The sequence below is a fragment of the Python bivittatus genome, unplaced genomic scaffold (assembly GCF_059951505.1).
Source record: "Python bivittatus isolate LINGU-HERP-01145 unplaced genomic scaffold, Pbiv_v1 ctg000270_np1212, whole genome shotgun sequence".
Classification (NCBI taxonomy): domain Eukaryota; kingdom Metazoa; phylum Chordata; class Lepidosauria; order Squamata; family Pythonidae; genus Python; species Python bivittatus.
The window spans coordinates 1465145-1486800 of NW_028277050.1; the positions used below are offsets into that span (position 1 = coordinate 1465145).

At 42.4% G+C, this 21656-nt stretch overlaps 1 protein-coding gene across 1 annotated transcript; it reads right to left on the bottom strand.

Moving 5' to 3' along the window:
- Positions 1-1770: 1770 nt before the first annotated feature.
- On the bottom strand, positions 1771-19800 carry NOP2 (NOP2 nucleolar protein). The gene is made up of 16 exons (XM_007429611.3): positions 19638-19800; positions 17401-17446; positions 13098-13171; positions 11449-11687; positions 10353-10396; positions 10080-10231; positions 7481-7680; positions 6852-6941; positions 6676-6763; positions 6437-6577; positions 4472-4611; positions 4064-4153; positions 3620-3742; positions 3418-3515; positions 3186-3316; positions 1771-2335 (listed from the first exon to the last, which is right to left on the bottom strand). Exons 1-16 carry the CDS (start codon positions 19741-19743, stop codon positions 1995-1997), a joined length of 2103 nt encoding a protein of 700 aa, XP_007429673.1. The 5' UTR covers positions 19744-19800; the 3' UTR covers positions 1771-1994.
- Positions 19801-21656: the final 1856 nt, after the last annotated feature.

The window sequence follows — 21656 nt, forward strand, 5'->3', positions numbered from 1 at the left end:
ATGGCTCGGTGTGGGCAGAAATACACGGTATGTGGCCTGACAGGGATTTCATGTGTAAAAATCCTCAGGACACCTGAGAATCTGCAGAGATCCGTTTTCTGTCCAAGCCCTTTAACTTGTTCATTATTAGAAACTGATTATCTGAACTTGGGGGTGAGCAGTGGAACACCAACTTGCTCAAGATAGTGCAATCCCATGAAAAAGATCCAAAAATGAAAAAAGATCCAAAAAGATCATACAGTACTAAATGAAAAAGTAAACAATTTTTGCACTTTTTGTTCCATGTTATTGACAAGAATATTGACCATAACAGAATCCAAATCAGCAACAGAACATTTCCAAACAACGTTAAAGTCCAAACAAAATAAATGGTCTCCCTTAAAAGGTGAAAGACCAGCAGGATCAGCAACAAACTGTGGCCTTATATATTTACCTCCAGTCAGATGGTTTCCTGTTCCATGTCCTCTTTCCAGCTGCTCAGTTCACACTGATTTTGTATTCTGGAATTCACACAATGTTCTGTGGTTTCTGACAGATAAAACATGCTGAGTCTTCATTGACTGTTTTTGAAGGGGAGCAGCCCCCTTGGAGCTGTTCAAAAAGTTTTGTTCTTTTACATTCCAGAATTCACCCCAGCTTGCCAAATGCCTGGTTCCATTTCAGCTCCCACTTTGTCCACACTCACTCCCTGCTATTAGGGCAGGGATTAAAATTCAGACTAGCAAAAAAATAGGAAAAAAAAAAAGATATTGACAGTGCACAAAGATATTAAGTCACCCAAATTCTACAGCCTCAAGTGATACAAATTTGCTAGATTTAATTGAGCAGGCACAATTCACTCTATAATTTTTGTAGTTTCATATTAATTCATTCTGCTACTATACAGGAAGGAACAATCAACTGTGCAGGATTCCTAAGACCCCTTCAAACTACATATGCAGGATTCCTAAGACCCCTTGAAATTACATGTACTTGCTTTACTTCTTCTCCAGCACAAAAATGCTGTCACACACCATAGTTAGGCAGGTTTTCAAGCCCCAGACATTCTGACCAGGCACACGCTAGCTGGAAGCTTTAAAGGCGGCTCCCAGGGCAGAGAATTCCACAACTTGAGCATCACTGCTGAAAACAGCCTCATCCGTTGGATTTTTGGACAGCAGCAAGACATAGACCAGGGCTTCAGCTGGAGAGCTTTATCATTGTTGGTTAGATTTATACCCCACCTTTTCTTTAGGAGCTCCAGGCACCCTATACAGAGTTCTCCCTTTGTTTTATTCCCCATGATCATGTGAAGTAGGCTGGACTGAGAGGAAGTGTGGGCTAGAACCTTGGTCTCCCCAGCCTTTACGCAGCACCATAACACTGCTGCACTTGTGTGCAATTAGGTTAAAATAGATACAGTCCTTTGGTTTTAAAGTTCCATATAATTTACAACTTTCAAGGTCCAAACCCACCATCTCAGAAATCAACCAGGAACCAATTAAATTGGTATGTGATTTATAAATTACATTTATAAGAGAAATTATACTCTGCATGGAGTTGTGTGTGGTTGATTGCAGTATGTTTTAGCCTTCCTCAGTCCGTAGCTTCCAGGAATTTTAAAGCTTTCACCAGCCCCAAATAGCAAACCTATTAACCATTGCTTAGCCCGAGGCGTGAACTCAGTCACAGATAACAAGGAAGAGTTATCCAGGATGAAGCCTTGATGTTCAGAACCCAAAGGCTGAAGATTCCTAGTAGGGACAAATAGAAAAGACCTAAGACACCTCATGAGATCAAGGAAACTTTTAATGATGGATAGGGGTCTCATTCAAATAGTCTCTGCCCTTCAACAGGCTAAAAATAAATGAAAACATCTGAAGCAAAAAGGGAAGTGCCTGATCACTTCTGCACAAGTCTTGCCAGGACAAGTTATCTTGGTCAGGATCTCCCACCAGTCTTCCTAGAATTGCCAGCAGTTGTTTCATGTTGTATCAAACACGGTGGCCTCCCTTCTACTGGGGGCTTCGTTGTACACTGCCTTTCTTTCTGGGGGCTGACTTAGCCCTTAGCCCTCCAGGAGAGGGCCAAGCAGCATTCAAGAGTCTGGACCTCTTCTGAAAGTTGCTCTGCTTGGAGGCAGCAAGCTGTTTCTTCTTTTTATTAGCTTTCAGCTCTCCTTTAGCCTCCTTCCTGGCTGCTACTGCAGCAGAAAGCTCTTGCTTTGAAGCCTGCTGTTGACTAGCTTTACTTTCTGGACCTTTTTTCTTTTTAGGCAAAGGCTCAGTTGGAGTTGGAGCTGGAGCAGATCCATCTTTTACTCTTTGCGTTGTTGGCTCTCCACTAGACTCTTCATCTAGAAGCAGAAAAAATGTTAGATTGGGAGTAGCCATCAGATTACTGACATTTTCTGCTTTTAATTAAAATTAATTTCAGGTTTTAACTTCTTTAACAGGACGTTTCTGGGTCCCAATTACTACTAAAAGTTCTGAGAAGAGCTGGTACAAACCCGATTCTGACCTTATTCCAAATTGCATCTTCCTTACTGCAGTTAGAATAAGGTATTAGGATGTTCAACCAACACAATAATTTTCAGTTGATTAATTTCCTTTGAGGTTAACTTGACTGGAACACATTTGTATAATGTCAAATTCATTTACACATATTTTTGTAAAGGTATGCAATATTTGGATTTGAAGCAGGCAAGGGGGCTTTGGATCCAGTGTAGGTGCTGTAAAGGAGCCGTCTCTTTTTCTGGGCCTGCACAGTAGCTGCACGGGCTCAGCAAAACGCTTGTCTGAGTTAAGCAGGTGCAACAGTGTGCCCCTATAGGTGTGTATCTCGACCACCCACTCTAGAGAGAATGACTACCTGTGACATTTTCTGGACCCAGCAGAACCAACAGATTCACCTTCTCCCCAACATACTTAATTTTCTCTTTGGTTTCTATTCTTTAGCCCCTTCCCCACCAAATATTTAGGTCTCATTCAGGTCCACCTCAAAATAAAGCCTTGTTATTTGACTAAGTAGGATCTGTGGATAATAAGACACAGAGGGTAATTCAGCAGAATGGTATATTTGGCATTTTCAAAATTTATTCTGGTGGAGATGTTAACTGATTTGCCTTTCCAGGTTCATGATTCTGGTGGGCGTTGTTTGTTAGCAAAATAAGGTTCCTGAAAAAGGCAAGCTCTTAGATTCATTACCTTTCAGAGGTTTGGGAATGGCATTGGAAAACTTTTTCAATTTGGCCACAAAAAAACCATCCATGTTGTGGGTGTGAGGATAGAAACGGCGTGTGGATTTCAAGGAAGGGTGGAAACGACGCTCTTTAAACCTAAACAAATGCAAAGAAAAAAATGATGCATTTTCAACACTTGAAGCATTTGAGTGAATGTCCACTGTCCCACTCCAGTTTTCAGAATTAGAGATACAAACCGGGTAAATCCTTCTTTGCCAAAGTCCAGACCCGTAGGCACCAAGCGGACATTGCGCTTCTTCAGGGCATAATCCACAACCCACTCGTTCTCTTCCACCTGTCACCACAGAGCACAGGCAGTCAGGTTCCTCAAGGCCTCCAGCAGAACAAGGGTGTTTTACTGCATGGCCAGTGGAGATGGCAAATAAAACAGACACTTACTAAGACTGAACATGTGCAATATACAATGTATCCCCCGCTCTCAGAGGTCGCATTAACTGAGTCAATGGCACTGAGGATCAGCTCCTTCTGTAGGTGAGCACAGCGCAAAATGTCCTTTTCATCCTGAAAGAGACAGGGAGATACATGTTAATAGAAACAAATCTCAGTATGCATAGAGTACCAGGACCATCCATGCTGTTCAGTTCCATGACCAATTCTTCCAAAGGACATTCTAGCCAAAAGTTTTAACTTCTGATCAGGCAAATGACCATTCAGTCAGTATGTTTCCATGTTGTCTCCCTCACCTCCTTCAGATATCCTTAAAGAGGCACTTCTATCAAGGTTATGCAACATGAAATGAAGAACCAATGTATCATTCTGAGCTACTCTGCATGCCCATTCAGCTACTGCTGTGCTTCATGCAGTGACAGTGAATTAACTTACCTTATTAGTTTTGACTGTGGGGTCCTTTGAAATAACACCGGTACCACTGCAGGGAGCATCAAGCAGGACTCTGTCAAAACCACCCAGTACCTTAAGATGAAGAAAAATGCACTGAGAAGGAAGCTTCTCTCTTGATTCTATTTGCTCTCTGAGGTTACTATCTGAAGACTAAACACCTATCTTGACGTCCCCTCTTCCCCGCAGAGCAGAAGACAAAGCAGCCACGTCTGGTCCTGCCTGCCCTCATCGGCTCCCTGGGCATGGGTCTTGCTTAACCAGCAGGGGAAAGCTGACTGAGAGAGTGGAGACAGCATTGCCCGCTCTGCCCCTGACAGCTAGCCCAGGAAGGGAAAGGTGTCCCCTACTCCCCCAAGACACATGGAGCCAATGTCCTCAGCAGCAACATACCTTAGGAAACTGGCGCCCATCACAGTGGCTCACAACAGTGTTTGTGACTCCTAAGCGGTGCAAGTTTCCCACCACACTGTGCAAACGCTCAGCATTGCTGTCATTAGCCAGTATCACCCCTGTGTTCTTCATCAGCTGAGCTGCCAGGTAGAACAGAAAGGTGTGCATCAGGCCTGCCTTTGCAGCAACAATCCCAGGAATCTTTCATTCCTTCCGTACAGTCTGCTGCTTTGGGATTCCCTACCCAGGCAAACCCTTCTCCTCTGTACAAAATGCCTGCATTTCCTGCGAAGCAGTTACTCAGCACAGTTCTAAACCCTTTAGCCTGTCTCTGAGGCAAAGCCTTAAAAAAAAAATTGGTTGAGGGCAAGAGCATGAGGAATCTTTATTTCCTCCCTGAAGCCAGACATGACAACATTTAATTCCCTCTAGGCTGCTAGTTACGAAACCTTAGCAACAACCAAGGTAACAACAATCAAGGCAAAGGCAATTTGCAGGGCAGTTGAGGGCTGACTGGGGAATTCTGGGAGTTGAAGTCCACACATCTTAAAGTTGAGAAACACTGGCTTAGTAAACAAAATTCAAAGGCAAATTAACCCTACTTCCTATGATGAATGTAGAGAGCAAGGGAGATGACCTTGATATGCAAGCTCCATTACCAAAGCAACAAGAGGTGAAAGATGTCTTAAGGCCACAACAGACAGCTAATATTTGGAAGAGGCTCAGACAGATACCTCCCTAATTCATAGGAGTATAAGAAGGGAGAGGACCTACAGCACAATCAGACTTGCAAGACTCTATTATTATGGCCTATCTCAATCAAAGTAGTTTCAGATTTCCTGTGGAATTGATTTCCTGGTCTGGTCCACCTAGTGGGGCTGACAACAAGTGGCCTCAAATCAGACAAAGATGCTGGAGCTGAAGGGATGAACCTAAGCCTTGATCAGGCTGGTTCATCCCAGACAATTACTTCAGCACAGGGGAAAAGACTACGATTATGCACACTAAGTCTTTCATAGTCTCTAGCAATGCCATGTAGAGTGGCAACATCTGAAGAGGGGAGGATGTCAATCCAAAAGCCCTCTGTCTGACATTAAAAGACCCTGATAAAATTCAATGCTTAACCATGAGAATTCTACTCAATTCCAGCAAATGAATAAGAATTCTTTTTCAACAGAACGAAGCCAGGAGCTGGGGAAATGAAACGGGAACACACCCAGAAATACTGAGGAGAGGGCCACCATATGCATTTCCATATTTATTGTAGGCATTTAAATACTGCTCAAGCTGAACATATGAACAGGGTTCTGGTTTTGTGTCAACCCAGGAGCTACCTTGCCCACACCCCCATTTACTCTCAAGAATAAAGAATAAAATGGTAGCTGCAAACTTCTCACCTACAGGTCTCCCTTGTGGTTGCTGGGTCCTACCCCTGAGCTTAGCAGCCAAAGGAAGAAATGTCACTGAATGGGGAGAGAGCACAGAAGGGGGACCTACAGCTGCAGAAGAATAAAATGGTATGCTCCACGCTATGGAGATGTAAGGACATGGAGCTATACTTTACCCTGCCCAAGGCTTTAAAGTTGGGTTTGCCAACATTACTCCTACTTGTATCTCCTTCATCTGACTCTCCTGCTGGGAGGCTGAGGAAACAGGGGCCAGGTGTAAGCCCAGCTCTCATTACTTCTGTTTTTTTACCTTTTCAACTCTCTACCTATCCTGTAAGTGAGGGCAATGTTGCAAGAACTCAACTAAACGAATAGAAGAGACCAGATATGAAACCTACAACTGTCCCTACAGAAGGAAGAGAATGACAATTTCTGTCTTCAGGGAAGAAGTGGACCTTCAGAAGTCAGCTTTCTCAAGGAACCCACCTTTTAACGGAGAGAATACAGCAGTTTTGTATGGTAGATGGTCCCAAAAATGGGGAATCTGAACCCATTCCTCCCCAACAAGCATGAGTACCTATGTAACTGGTCTTGCCTCCTGGGGCACAGCACATGTCCAGAATCCGCTCATTCTCCTGAGGGGCAAGAGCCATGACAGGGAGAAGGCTGGAAGCACCTTGCAGCATGTAGTGTCCAGCTAAGTATTCTGGGGTGGCACCTACAAGACAAAAGGGAAGAGGGATAAATACAGGCAAAGCAATGCTGGTGCATATATAGAGGTGGGGGTTGTGGGAGGAAGAGCAGAGAGATACTCACCTATCGGCACAGAAGAGTCATACACAACAAGTCCAGTTTTTGACCACTTTCCTAATGGGTCTAAATTTACTCCACGATTTATTAAGGCCTGCAAGACAAAGGAGGGAGTTTAGCTCTTTCAATCATGGCAAAAATAAGAGCAGAAAAAGGTTGGAGATGCTCAGTTAGGTACACACCTGGGCTAAATCACGGCGTCTTGTCTTCAGTGTATTGGTACGGAGGGTCACAGGCCGAGAGACCTCATTGGCTTCCAAGAAATCAACCACCTAAAAGCATGCAGAGAAGACGACAAATGAAAGAATGGGAAACTTTTCTCATCAAGAAAACAGTAGCTACAGGCACTAAGCTTTATTCCATGGAGAAGAAGTAATTGAGCTGACACTTGATCTAAAAAATCCCAATCTACCAAAAGAGGTGAATAGGGCAAAACTGAAAATTCTTTGTTCAAGTCAATTTATGCTATGCAAGAAACCAAGAACAGTTCTTAGTCTATCAACAATAATCTAATAAGACAAGAAGCATCTCATCAGTCCAAGCTAATATTACCTGGGGGAGGGGCCTTGATGGCATGGAAGAAGAGGAATATTTAGAATTATACTGGAGTTCTTGGAGCAAGCAGATCTGCATTAAGAGTATGTGTGCACATTGATCTGCATGTGAATACAATGGAACTTACGAACAAAAGAAACTGATGACTGAGAAAACTTTGGCACCAAATTATCTGCCAAGATTTTAGACTTGTGGTTGACTGCAGCAGGGACATGGGTTGTGTTTCTGACTCAAAATCTTTCTAGAAAAATAGTACCTCAGAGAGAGGGAAGAGTTCTGTCATCTTTCCAATTAAGAAGTCACTGTAAGAATAATATGCAGCAAGATCCCGATGCAGAAGGGATAAATATTCCTGCCGTGAGCGCTCTTTTTCTCGCTTTGAACTGAAATCCTGAAGAACCTCCATGTTGTCTTTTATACGCTGATGAATAAGTTGGAGATCAGGAGGCTGAGCAGGTAAAAAGGAAATTAAGGAACAACTACAAATATGTGAAACTGTCTTATACCAAGGCAGATAACTAATTTTACTAGTAACTTAATCAGCCTTTTGTAGTACTACAGTGGGGCAAAAAAGTATTTAGTCAGCCACCAATTGTGCAAGTTCTCCCACTTAAAAAGATGAGAGAGGCCTGTAATTTTCATCATAGGTATACCTCAACTATGAGAGACAAAATGGGGGAAAAAATCCAGAAAATCACATTGTCTGATTTTTAAAGAATTTATTTGCAAATCATGGTGGAAAATAAGTATTTGGTCACCTACAAACAAGCAAGATGTCTGGCTCTCACAGACCTGTAACTATTTCTTTAAGAGGCTCCTCTGTCCTTCACTCGTTACCTGTAGTAATGGCACCTGTTTGACCTTGTTATCAGTATAAAAGACACCTGTCCACAACCTCAAACAGTCACACTCCAAACTCCACTATGGCCAAGACCAAAGAGCTGTTGAAGGACACCAGAAACAAAATTGTAGACCTGCACCAGGCTGGGAAGACTGAATCTGCAATAGGCAAGCAGCTTGGTGTGAAGAAATCAACTGTGGGAGCAATAATTAGAAAATGGAAGACATACAAGACCACTGATAATCTCCCTCAATCTGGGGCTCCACGCAAGATCTCACCCTGTGGGGTCAAAATGATCACAAGAACGGTGAGCAAAAATCCCAGAACCACATGGGGGGACCTAGTGAATGACCTGCAGAGAGCTGGGACCAAAGTAACAAAGGCTACCATCAGTAACACACTATGCTGCCAGGGACTCAAATCCTGCAATCCCCCTGCTTAAGCCAGTACATGTCTGGGCCTGTCTGAAGTTTGCTAGAGAGCATTTGGATGATCCAGAAGAGGATTGGGAGAATGTCATATGGTCAGATGAAACCAAAGTAGAACGTTTTGGTCTAAACTCAACTTGTGTTTGGAGGAGAGAGAATGCTGAGTTGCATCCAAAGAACACTATACCTACTGTGAAGCATGGGGGTGGAAACATCATGCTTTGGGGCTGTTTTTCTGCAAAGGGACCAGGACGACTGTTCCGTGTAAAGGAAAGAATGAATGAATGGGGCCATGTATCGTGAGATTTTGAGTGAACACCTCCTTCCATCAGCAAGGGCATCGAAGATGAAACGTGGCTGGGTCTTTCAGCATGACAATGATCCCAAACACACCGCCCGGGCAATGAAGGAGTGGCTTCGTAAGAAGCATTTCAAGGTCCTGGAGTGGCCTAGCCAGTCTCCAGATCTCAACCCCATGGAAAACCTTTGGAGGGAGTTGAAAGTCCGTGTTGCCCAGCGACAGCCCCAAAACATCACTGCTCTAGAGGAGATCTGCATGGAGGAATGGGCCAAAATACCAGCAACAATGTGTGAAAACCTTGTGAAGACTTACAGAAAACGTTTGACCTCTGTCATTGCCAACAAAGGATATATAACAAAGTATTGAGATGACCTTTTGATATTGACCAAATACTTACTTTCCACCATGATTTGCAAATAAATTCTTTAAAAATCAGACAATGTGGTTTTCTGGATTTCCCCCCTATTTTGTCTCTCATAGTTGAGGTATACCTATGATGAAAATTACAGGCCTCTCTCATCTTTTTAAGTGGGAGAACTTGCACAATTGGTGGCTGACTAAATACTTTTTTGTCCCACTGTAACTCCAGAGACTATTGATTCCATCAGCAACTTATTCAGGCCTCTACAATAGTGGCACCAGAGATCTTAGTAGCTGGAGATCAAATACGGGGCCACTGACTAGGGCTACAAAAATCCAGATAACCACTAGATGACAGCACAAATATATTTTTGCAGTCCAGATTTGGAAGCCCCAGCACTTAGCTCTGCCCCCTTGCCCAAAGGTAAAAATACAAAGAAAGTATTTTGAGTCCCAATAAGGCACATTAGGGGTTGAAGCTTAATTTGCCCATTGAACCTTCATGGTCTGCCATTCAAAATGCAAACTGGTTGTGAAAATGTGTCATGCTAGTTCAGTGCAAGACAGAAAGTGGTTTATCATGACACACTGGAACTGCACCACATTCATTTACTTATTACACATTTATCTCACTTAAAAACAGTCCTAAAATACGAATGAACCCAAATGAGCCAAAGAGATGTTCATACCTAAACTCTCTTCCAGTAAAGCAATTCAGGACTGCCATCCTTTTATGAAGATGGAGAGTCTAACGTAGTACTAGATTAGGGGACCTGTATGAATTTACCATACAGAGCCTATAATGAAGCTGTGCAGCGCAAAGGGATTTATAGAGAAAGATGCACGAGGAGACACATGGCTGTATCCTCAGGGCAACCCTGGGCAACCCCCATAATATACTCTAAGCCCACCAGGATAAGGATATCTTCTTTCTCTATCTCCTGCCCACTGGGAAGCACAAAGCACTCCCCTGCCTCCATGTTGAGCTGCAGGTCGGTGTCCTTTTCTTGTTCTTGCTCTACCCTCTGCCTGGAAGGTGGTGTCTCATCCTCACTGTCATCCTCACTGATGTCCTGCCTATAACCAAGAAGAAAAGCGTTTAGCAAGGAGAATCACAGGGAAGGAGTGGGAGAAAAAGTGGGTCCACTGTAAAGGGAAAAGGCTCATCTCCCCAAATCAAATATTCTGGATTACTCACCCCTCCAGCTTTTGTTTTCGAGCAGCTCGCTCTATAGGCAGGAGCTGAATTTAAAAGCACACAAAGAAGCACATAATCAGTATACTCTACCCACCCCCTCTGAATAACATAGAGCTACAACATAAAGAGCAGGGAGGGAGAGTATAGTAACATGATATACTCTAAGCCCACCAGGGTAAGGATATCTTCTTTCTCTATCTCCTGCCCAGTTAAATTTATTTAAATAAATAAATTAGATTGAGAAGGCTGTCTGACTCTCAAATGACTCTGGGCAGCTTTAAAGAATCATGTTTTTTTTAATATAAACAGAATACGTACTCATTCTGTGAATGCAGCTATCTTTTTAATATCATGGTGATACTCATGAACTAGAGCAGAGTAGAACTAGTCACAACAAATAATAGGAGGAGATCCTTATAAACACAATTCCATTAAACTTTAGTAGAGATTGCTTCAAGATACTGTAGCAGATCATCCTTTCAGTGGAAGAGCTTTCACCAAGGGCTACAATACTGGGGAAGCAGAGGGCAGGGAGAGGAAGGAAGGAGCAATGAGAAAGAATAGAGTGACTAAATCTATCTTTTTTCATTAGTACCCAGCAAGTGTCAAAGCAAATCTGTGGAAAAATTAGGAAGCAAAAAAAAAGGCAAAACACCCTTAGAAACCCACCATCACATCTCTGCACAGCACTCAAAACTACTAATTGCTGCTTAGTAATCTGACATCTTAGGCTGGGGCTACTGACAAACACCTTCTTTAACCTCAGGTTTTCTTGGTCATACAGTACCAGCAGATTCCCACTGTTGGTCTCACTAAGTTAAATAAATTATACAGCATATTATTGGTGCTCTCCTAGACATAAGCATGCTCAGTATGTATGGATAACTTAGCTGTTTTGTAACATTGGATTACAGTGCATCCCAACACAGAATATGGGGCTTTAAACCGGGGAGCAAACGGCCCAAGAGACATGGCAGACACAAAATTCAAATAGGAGACAATGACACAAGACCTGATTTCCCATGTAATAAGTAAGAAATATTTCCACCTATATGAATAACAGCCACCAAAAAACATTATTGCCAAATATTCTTACATCTTCATCACTAGAGGAAGAAACTCCATAGTCATCCATAATCTCATCTTCACTTAGATCATCTTCATCACTGAAAGCCATGCTTTCTTCTTCTTCTTCTTCACTCTCTTCCGGCCTGGATCTTTTCTTCCCTAAGGCAGGGGAAGTGAGCTGCGTGGCGGCATTAGTGCTGCAGCTAGTTTGGTTGTCCTCTTGGGAACTTTTCCCCTTATTTGCATTCTTTAGCGTTTTCTCTTTAGCTGCCAAGAAGGACAATAGAACACTGTGAAACAAGCTACAAAGAACTGTTTGCCCTGGCACATGTTTTACAGCACAGTTCTTCAACCTCATGCGGATGGAGAATAATAAAAGTTGTGATCCAGGAGGAAGACGGCAAAGGTCAGATGGGGCAGCAGGGTCGGCAAGGCCAGCAGAGTGCAAGGCGGTCAAAAGGGCAGAGATGGGGGGGGGGACAGGCAGGTGGGGGGAGCTGAAAAGGAGGCAGTCCCTTACCTTACTGAGGCTCGGGGCTGGAGGGACCAGGCTGGGAGGGACCAAGCTGGGAATGGCTTGGATCGGGGTGGGTCCTCGCCTAACAACTGGATGGGATTTGGTTAACAACAACAACGGGGAGTGCTGGGATTGCCGTCGCTAAACGATGCGGTCACATGACATCATGCTTTATGGCTGCATTTCTTAGTGATGGAAATTCTGCCCCTAATTACCATTGTAACTTGAGGACTATCTGTATATCCAAGCAAGTCAAAATCACTGCCAGCAGGGCAGTAGCTGAATCCAATTCTACTAGTTTTCAGCCATTCCTATTTTCTTCTCTTGTACTTAACTGAGAAAACTTGATCCATCTTTCACCAGAAAATGTTATGCCCTGCACAATGTATATTCCATTGAGCTTCCATCTGGACTAAAATTAGACATGTCAAGTGATCAATCAGCTAAAGTTCTACTAATTAGTTGAGTATAATTGCTAATATCCTTTAGTTTGAAGGTGGTAAATGAATAGAAATACAAAAGCAGCTTTCATTTACCAAACTGACTTTATCATATAACAAAGTAGATCCTTATAAAATTTGTTAAAGCTAATAGCACAGTAAGTTTGTTAATTTTATAGCTGATTGCATCTGCCCAGTACAGATCACACAGTTACTCTTTTGGGGTGGGGTGGGTAGGAAAGCTTTCCAAATGCTTCCAATGACACAAACTGATGCAGAATGAACCTCTGAATAGTTGTTCCTGGAGTCCAAGGGACTGACAGGAACAGACTGCAATATGGGGATGTTGGGCGCTGGAGGAAGAAAAGAACAGATCCCACCACCCTCCCTCTGCCTACATTGTTCCGCTGGAACCCAGCTTCTGAGTACCAGCTAATGTCTGAAGTGGAATATTCTTCCTAGTCTCCTAAAGTAACAGAACAGAAATGTCCAACAGTTATTCTGTGGCTTAGTATTTTAGATGTTTTGGGCTAGAATCCTTAGCCAGCGTGTGTTACTGGTAAGTATGGAAACTGAAGTCCTATACATTTGGAAGATACTAAGTTGGGGAAGCAGATTGCTGCTCTGCATCCATCAGCTGTATGCCCCAAATGGAAACAACTCCTATCAATCTGTCTAAATAAGCTAAATGTCAGCATATACTTGATTCTATCCACGTACCCGTCAGGTTTTGGTGATCAAGGACTTTCTTGCCCATCTGCGGTTTCTCAGATTTAATTCGTCTTTTTGCAGCTCTAAAATGAAATAGAAGAATGAATAAAAAGCTACTGGGTCCAAGACAATAAAAATAAGGAACATGAATTTAAAACTGAGTAATTAGCAAAGCAACAGTATGAGAACAAATTAAGACTATTTTGGTTCTCCCCTATTGCTATTTTAAATTCTTCACATTTACTATAAATAGGTGAATCTGCTTATTTCAGGAAAATAGTGTCCAATTGCTGCTAAAAAGCCTAATATACAGGGTTGAATGAAAAGCAATGCCTCCAATGTTATAGGTCATTAATAGATGGCAGTACTGATGTATTACAAGCTCTGATGTGTCTTTCAGCATCAGTACTTTCACTTCATTTGGTGGGAAGTTGCTATGAGAAAAGGTTGTGTGGCTACTGTTTGTGAAATGGAAACCTGCAGTGAGTACTTGACAATGCACTCTAAGCAATGCATCGTGAATCAATTTTTGACTGTCAAGGAAGTCCCACTAAATGAAATTCACAACCAAATGCAGGTTGTTTATGGTGATAGCTATTTTGACATGAGTACTGTGCATCATTGGGCAAAAAATGTAAAGATGGTGATCTAAGGAGAGCTGATCTGTATGATTAAGTACAAAGTGGATGATTTGTGACAGCAACCAGTGAGTTTCACATGAGAAAGGCTGATGAACTGATTAAGGACAAATGACAGATCACTCAAAGGGAAATTGCTGCCAAATTTGGCATTTCACAGGAATGTGTGGGTTCTTCATCTTATTGATGTTCTTCAATATTGGAAGATTTGTGCAAGAGATGAAAGCTCCAAGAGTTTAAATTTGCCAGCAATTGCTGTCACATCAGAAGGAATTTCTTCACCGCATCGTGACAGCCAATGAAATATGGGCTCATTGTTATGACCTAGAAACTAATGTTAGTCCATGAATATAATCAAAAAGCTTCACCTGAGAAAAGAATTCAAAACCTAGGCATTGGCAGGAAAACTCGTGGTTATACTTTTTTGGGGGATGCAGATGGTATTAATCACATTAATTTCCTTGAACTTTGCACTACTATCAACTCAGAGTGCCAAACTGCAATACTCAAAACTTTGAAACAACCATTAAGTATAATTTGGAAACACAAGAAGGATATTTTGCTGCAACATGACAACACTAGGCCTCACACCTCATGAGCCACCCAAGAGGCAATGGCAAAGCTGAATCTCACCATCTTACCCCATCAGCCATACAGTCTAGACTAGCACATGTGACTTCCACCTTTTCCCAAAACTGAAGGAATACTTTGGTGGGCATCTGTTTAACACAAATGAAGATGTGAAAAGGACTGTGAGGACCTGGTTGAAGAGACAAAGTATGGAGTCCTTTTCTGACAGCTTTAAGAAGCTCGCCCATCATATTGTGCTTCACTGGGCCAAAAATGTAGACGGTGAACCAGAAAGACCTGATTCGTGTGATCAAGATCACAGTAGACAACTTGTGGCAGCAACTGATGAGTTTCGCATGAGAAAAGTTGATAAATTGATTAAGGACAATAGGTGGATCAAAGGGAAATTGCTGTCAAGCTTGGCATTTCATAGGAACAGAAGCGTGCAGTGAATGGTGGTGATGATGTGCAGAATTAAAACAGGTAACAAAACAGCTCATTTTGAGGATTATTTTCTTGTTTCATTTATTAAAATATCCCTATTTAAACTAAAGGAGGCATTACTTTTCATTCAACCCTTATATCACAGCTTATAATATGTTTTCCTAGTAATGTTGAAGTTATCTGTGAAACTGCAAAAGCTCCTGTTAAACTGCAGATACATTTATTGCAAAGATATATAAAAATCCAGGAAAACTGAACAGCATAGATACATTCAGAATCATTTATTCAAATTAATAGCATGCTTAAAGCTTGCTGTGTACACCAGTCAATCATTACTTGAAATTCAGAGGACGTGCTGCTAATTACAGTGGGGCAAAAAAGTATTTAGTCAGCCACCAAAGGGGAAGACTGAATCTGCAATAGGCAAGCAGCTTGGTGTGAAGAAATCAACTGTGGGAGCAATAATTAGAAAATGGAAGACATACAAGACCACTGATAATCTCCCTCAATCTGGGGCTCCACGCAAGATCTCACCCTGTGGGGTCAAAATGATCACAAGAACGGTGAGCAAAAATCCCAGAACCACATGGGGGGACCTAGTGAATGACCTGCAGAGAGCTGGGACCAAAGTAACAAAGGCTACCATCAGTAACACACTATGCTGCCAGGGACTCAAATCCTGCAATCCCCCTGCTTAAGCCAGTACATGTCTGGGCCTGTCTGAAGTTTGCTAGAGAGCATTTGGATGATCCAGAAGAGGATTGGGAGAATGTCATATGGTCAGATGAAATGAAAGTAGAACGTTTTGGTCTAAACTCAACTCGTCGTGTTTGGAGGAGAGAGAATGCTGAGTTGCATCCAAAGAACACCATACCTACTATGAAGCATGGGGGTGGAAACATCATGCTTTGGGGCTGTTTTTCTGCAAAGGGACCAGGACAACTGATCCGTGTAAAGGAAAGAATGAATGAATGGGGCCATGTATCGTGAGATTTTGAGTGAACACCTCCTTCCATCAGCAAGGGCATCGAAGATGAAACGTGGCTGGGTCTTTCAGCATGACAATGATCCCAAACACACCGCCCGGGCAACGAAGGAGTGGCTTCGTAAGAAGCATTTCAAGGTCCTGGAGTGGCCTAGCCAGTCTCCAGATCTCAACCCCATGGAAAACCTTTGGAGGGAGTTGAAAGTCCGTGTTGCCCAGCGACAGCCCCAAAACATCACTGCTCTAGAGGAGATCTGCATGGAGGAATGGGCCACAATACCAGCAACAGTGTGTGAAAACCTTGTGAAGACTTACAGAAAACGTTTGACCTCTGTCATTGCCAACAAAGGATATATAACAAAGTATTGAGATGACCTTTTGATATTGACCAAATACTTACTTTCCACCATGATTTGCAAATAAATTCTTTAAAAATCAGACAATGTGGTTTTCTGGATTTTTTCCCCCATTTTGTCTCTCATAGTTGAGGTATACCTATGATGAAAATTACAGGCCTCTCTCATCTTTTTAAGTGGGAGAAAGTGCACAATTGGTGGCTGACTAAATACTTTTTTGCCCCACTGTATATAGTAAGTACTCTCTCAATTTCTAATGCTAACCTACAAACTCTGGCAAAAATAGGAATAATATGATTCAGGGACAACAATCCTTGGGATTTAAACTCAGCATGAAGGACAAGCCTAAACCATATCACTACTGATATCTCACTGAAAATGCCCTAGCGATAACTGCCAGATGTTGTGCATTAAATTGTAAATGTTTACATTTGTTTTTAATATCTTCAAAGATACCCCTCCTCTGTAGTGGGTTCTTTTGGCTATGACTGAATACACCACAGGGTGGATGAAAGCTTCACACAGCAGTTTATTACATTCCACACTTTTTGCAACACAAGACTTTTGCCCTGCCTGGAGAAAAACCCCCTTCCACATGGCGAGGGAGTGGGTGGAACAAGGTAAACTAACCTGGCTGGCTATGGACATCAGCGTGGTCTTGAAAAGCCAGAAGGTAACTAAACAAGCCTGCTGTGGAAGGTGCTAGACCCATCAAAGAGCTGGATGTGGCCAACCAGCTGGCTGGGATGCTGGCATGGTTGCCTGTTAGGGGGGGGTCTGTGCTGGTTAGCCTACCTCCTTCAGCAGGATGAGGGGGGAACTGAGCGCTCCCTCATTGGGGTGAGTGTGTGTGTGCTGTTTCTGCCCGGCAGCAGCTGTGCCTCTTAAGTGGCTTCACATCTTAGAGCAGGGGTACACAACTTTTTCTGGGCCAAGAGCCAAATTTGGTCTTTAAGTGGTACGCCAGAGATCGCTCTCTAAAAAGTAAGAGAAACTGAGCACAAACCCTGCATTTTATTGACATCTGAATTAATACACATGACATACTTCACACTTATCCCCTTTTGTCACATTAAAATTTACAATTTGGTAACAACCTTTTGCAGAAGCTCTAAAAGACACATTTAAAGTTTGGGAGGTCCACATGGGACCCTTGGAATCTACACAGCCAAGTACTTCAGGGCATAAACGCACAATATGCTAATTTAAAATAATCTGCATTACCAGTATAATAAAAACCAAATTGTCAGCTGAAAACATTTTTCACTGACAGGGAGGCATATAAAAAAAAAGACACATTGTATACTAACTATACTAACCTTCGTCGAGCATGACTGGAAAGCTTTGTTGCACTGTCATCAAGCGCTGCAAGAAAAAAACAAACTACATTTCAAGAGGGGGAAACCTTTGTAGGAAATACAAAAACCTTTATGGCATTTAAAGATCAACATGTTTCTCATGGTATAAACTTTTGTAGATAACGTACCACTCACAAAGTTTTCAAACACTTATGGGAAAGCTGAATTTGACAGAACAGAGAGGCGTGACCTATGATGCCAACAAAGCGGTGACATTTTTAAAGTTGTCAAACTACAGAATGCACATTTATGGAAAAATAGAACAAAAAGATCTTTCTGGCCTCAAGCCCTCCACACAAAATTGGAAATGTCTGCTGAAGTCTTAAGATATTCTTTTGCCTTGTGTCTCTTCTGTTTTTATTTTCAAAATATTGGGGCCTTTTTCACCTCCATAATGAAGGATATATGGCATTTTCAGTTTGATGCAGTTGTCACTTAACTGATTAAATACTGTAAATTGATTTCCATGAAGCTACAAATGTGACATATTTTTATTTTAATATGCCATTTACTAGTAAAGGTAAAAACTAGAGAACTGCCCCAAAGTTCATGAATACATCAAATAGTACAATTTTATAGTGAGAAAATGAAGCATCTTGCTACTGATTCAGTAAGGTATGATTTTGGTAAACAGTATAGTTCAATTTCCATACCTCTCCTCTCCTCAGCAAAAAATTAAATATATATACACATACAACAGAGAACAACACACTTTCCCTCATAACTTCAATATTTTTGAATTGTCTGTTTCTCTTTTTACTTTAACAAAAAATAAGGGCTGTCGTTCAAGAGAATTCTGGTTCCACACAACATTCAAAGGAAAATAAGTAGGAAGCTTACCTAATTCCCAACTGAAACATGTCATCAAAAGTTTTCAAGTATTAAAAACAGCTTTAGAATTCTTGCCTGGAAGGTAAACCAGGTAAATCATTGCTGGTCTACATGAAATGTGGTCTTTGAAGTTTAGTGACTTGCCCAAAGCCACTCACCCATTTGAGATCTGAGATTTGAACACAGCATCTCCTTAACACATATGGGGCAACACCAAGAACATGAACCAGACCTCAGACTAAACATACCCAACAGGTAAAACTCTGCATACTTAGTCACTGAATCAGAGACAGGAAGAAAGTTATCATGAAATTGCCTCACTGGCAGAGTGCAAGCCAATGTTCAGGAGTGGCATCACAGCAAAAGAGGCTGTGCTTCATGTGCTGCAATATGCCAGCCTCCAAAAAAATCATCCAGCTTAAATTTCACTTCAGGTACATTCTTAAAAACCAGAGGCCAGAGGAAAGAACTGAAGTCTACTTTGTCTGATCCTCACTATGTGCTCAGCCCTGGGAGAAAAATCAGGAGTCTAGTAGCAATTTTTCCAACTAATAACTTTTAGTGAAAGCATAAGCTTTTGTGAGCTGTAGATCACTTCATCCTATGCATAGAGTGGCTAAGCTGATGTAGGATTTAAATCTGGGTGAGGCGGGGGGGGGGGAGGGGAATGATGAAACAGGTTAGTTATGCAAATGTGAGACAGATTACAAGTATCTTATAAATTGACAATTGTAGTGTGATGAAAACCATTGTTGCAATTGTCTGAGATAGCCAGAAACCTTTGGATGTACACAAGTTCAGCAATTTCTCTCTCAATGATGATGTTAAAGTCTTGTCTTTTCCAGAGCAGTCACTTTGAGAGCTGCTACAGAATGTCCTAGGAGGCTGAGGTGCCTTGACATTACCCTGTCCTTGTTTTGAGCCCTGATGTCAAAGGCGTGCCCATTAATTCTTAGACATCAGGACTCAAAACAAGGACAAATTAATATCAGGGCATCTCAGCCTCCCAGGACGCTCTACAGCAGATCTCAAAACGACTACTTTGGACAAGCGGGACTTTGAACGTCCGAGAAATCTCAGAAGTTTTCAACACAATGTTTTAACACAATACAATTGTTAATCAATAAGGTGCTTATAATCTGTCTCACGTGTAACCTGATCTGCATAACCAACCTATCTTCCCCTCCCAGGTTAAGTCCTACACCAGCCTAGCCACTCCACGCATGCTGAAGTGAGCTGCACTTCAGGAAAGCTTATGCCTTTGAATACAAGTGGTTAGTCGGAAAAGGCGCCTACCAGATTCCTGATTCTTTGCCACCCTAGGCTAACGCGGCTCTCCGACACGAAGTCCCGGGAGAGTGACTTACTGGGAGGCAAAAAGCGGGCGAGCTCCACCTCCGCTCCGCGCTGCTTGCGGGCTTTTCGACCTGGGCCCCGCTTCGCCGGCCTGTTCGGGTCCAACTTGCGCCCCATGGCCTAGGCCTCCGCTTCGACGTGGAGTCCGACACGTGGGTAGGCTCCGCCCCTCCGTGAGCATTCTCACTTCCTTCCTCTTTCGGAGAAATCTCATTGGTCGTTCCTTTCTCCCCGCCCCTTACCTTTGCGGCCTTGTGATTGGTTAGGTAGTTGCCGCTTTCTTTGATTCATACACTTGCCAATAGGACGGTTCGGAATACTTTCGCGGAACTCCTGGCCTCTTCCCTTCCCTTTTCTCCTACGGCAAGGGTGGCTGATCCGCAGAAGTGAACAGAAAAAAAAATCAAAAGGGGGATCTGCGTTATCTACCCGGCCACAAGAGTTTACGCTGTCCATCACCTTCTATTTCATGCAGAAAACCACAGTGGTTTTACGAACCCAGTTACAAAGGGAAGAGCCGCTTAATCGTCGGTGCACGCTTTCTTTTCGGGAGGCGTGCTTCTGCTCAGTCCCAGCTACCACCAAAACGTGAATGTTTCCCTTTATTTCCAACAGAGCTCACGCTTCCACCCCGAAGGACAAAAGACGCCGAAAGCGGAAATACGAACCCCCTCGTTTCAACAATTTCTTTATGCCTACAGCCCCTCGCTTCCGCACAGCGCTGCTAGTTCTCCATCAGAGAGCTGCTGCTGCTGTTTTGCTTATTCCCACGAGTGCTTTACTCGTGCTCTCTTCAGATGGGATCTGAAATGTTTTCTCCGTTAAAAGATGCAATGTGTATTAGATATCCTTTCTTGGTCTTTTACCAGCCGGGCGGATTTGATCTCCGGAAAATAATTTCTCAAAAGAAATTTGTTAAGACAAAAACCAGAGTTCTGCACCTAGGGTTATGAGCTCAGTGTTAACTCGGTGTTTCTCAACCTTGGCCGCTTTAGGATGTGTGCACTTCAGCTCCCAGAATTAGTTATGCCCAAATTGATAAACACTGGCATAACTAATTATAATTGACTGTGAGCTTTTCTTCTTTGCAGCGTCTACCGAAGATACTGCTGGATCTCACACATCTGGAGAGGACATATGAACTCAGGTCAGTTCTATGTATTTGGTACTTTAACCATTATAGTTTGTTAATTTTTTTAAATGTCACCACTCTGTGCAACCATTCCAAATATGCTCACAGCCCTGGGACTTCCTAGCGGTAGCCCGTCCAAGCACTAATCAAGTCGGACCACTTAGCTTTTGACATCAGTTGGACATAATTGAAAATGATGCTTGTTGCTCATCTACCTACAATTCCTAAGTAGAAAAACCCCTGCAGGGGGCTAATCACATAGACCCTATCAGAAAGCAGATTAAAAGATGCACAAGGTACACTTCTTTTATAGAAAAATTATTAGATTAAGGCACTTGCAGGAGTCCCTGTGACAACTGCTTCTGCAAGTTACTGCCTTTTTTTTAAGCAACAAGCGTCAGTCTCCCATCCCAATTTAAGTCAACCATATTTTTCTGGTTTGCTGAAGATCACTCTGAAAACAAACCGTTTCCCAATATGGAAACTTGGCATAGGTTTACTCAGAAAAGCCTCATATGATCTTTTAATTTCAAACTTGTTACAATCCCTTGTGAGGATGTTGGATAGAGCAACAGTGGCTAGGTTCACACATCACACTAAGCAATAAAGTAATGAATCCAACCAACTATGATAGCGAATAATCCAATTCATGGGTCAGCAAGTTGCATGAATCAGCTTGTAAGTGGCCTGTGCAGACTAGAATTCTAAGCTACAAAGCCATGGCTTGTGACATAAAATGGTCAGATTTAAGTGAACTGAGCCTATAGTTTATAATGTTTAGATAAATTCAGACAAAATGTGAGACTGTCAGTAGGTATTGCCTGTAATTGTATAATGCAGCACATTTTATTCTCTATTAAAAAGCTGCTATTTTAAAGTTTCAACTGGAAAATTACCC

What these genes read in the sequence shown, in the direction of transcription:
- NOP2 (XM_007429611.3), bottom strand. Translation starts at nt 19,743, where the DNA reads ATGGGGCGCAAGTTGGACCCGAACAGGCCGGCGAAGCGGGGCCCAGGT. An exon ending in CTTCCTCTAGTGATGAAGAT is followed by an intron (nt 10,397 to 11,448) that starts GTAAGAATATTT and finishes TTTTAAATTCAG; the next exon opens with CTCCTGCCTATAGAGCGAGC. An exon ending in AGGCAAGACCAGTTACATAG is followed by an intron (nt 4,612 to 6,436) that starts GTACTCATGCTT and finishes TCTACCTGGCAG; the next exon opens with CTCAGCTGATGAAGAACACA.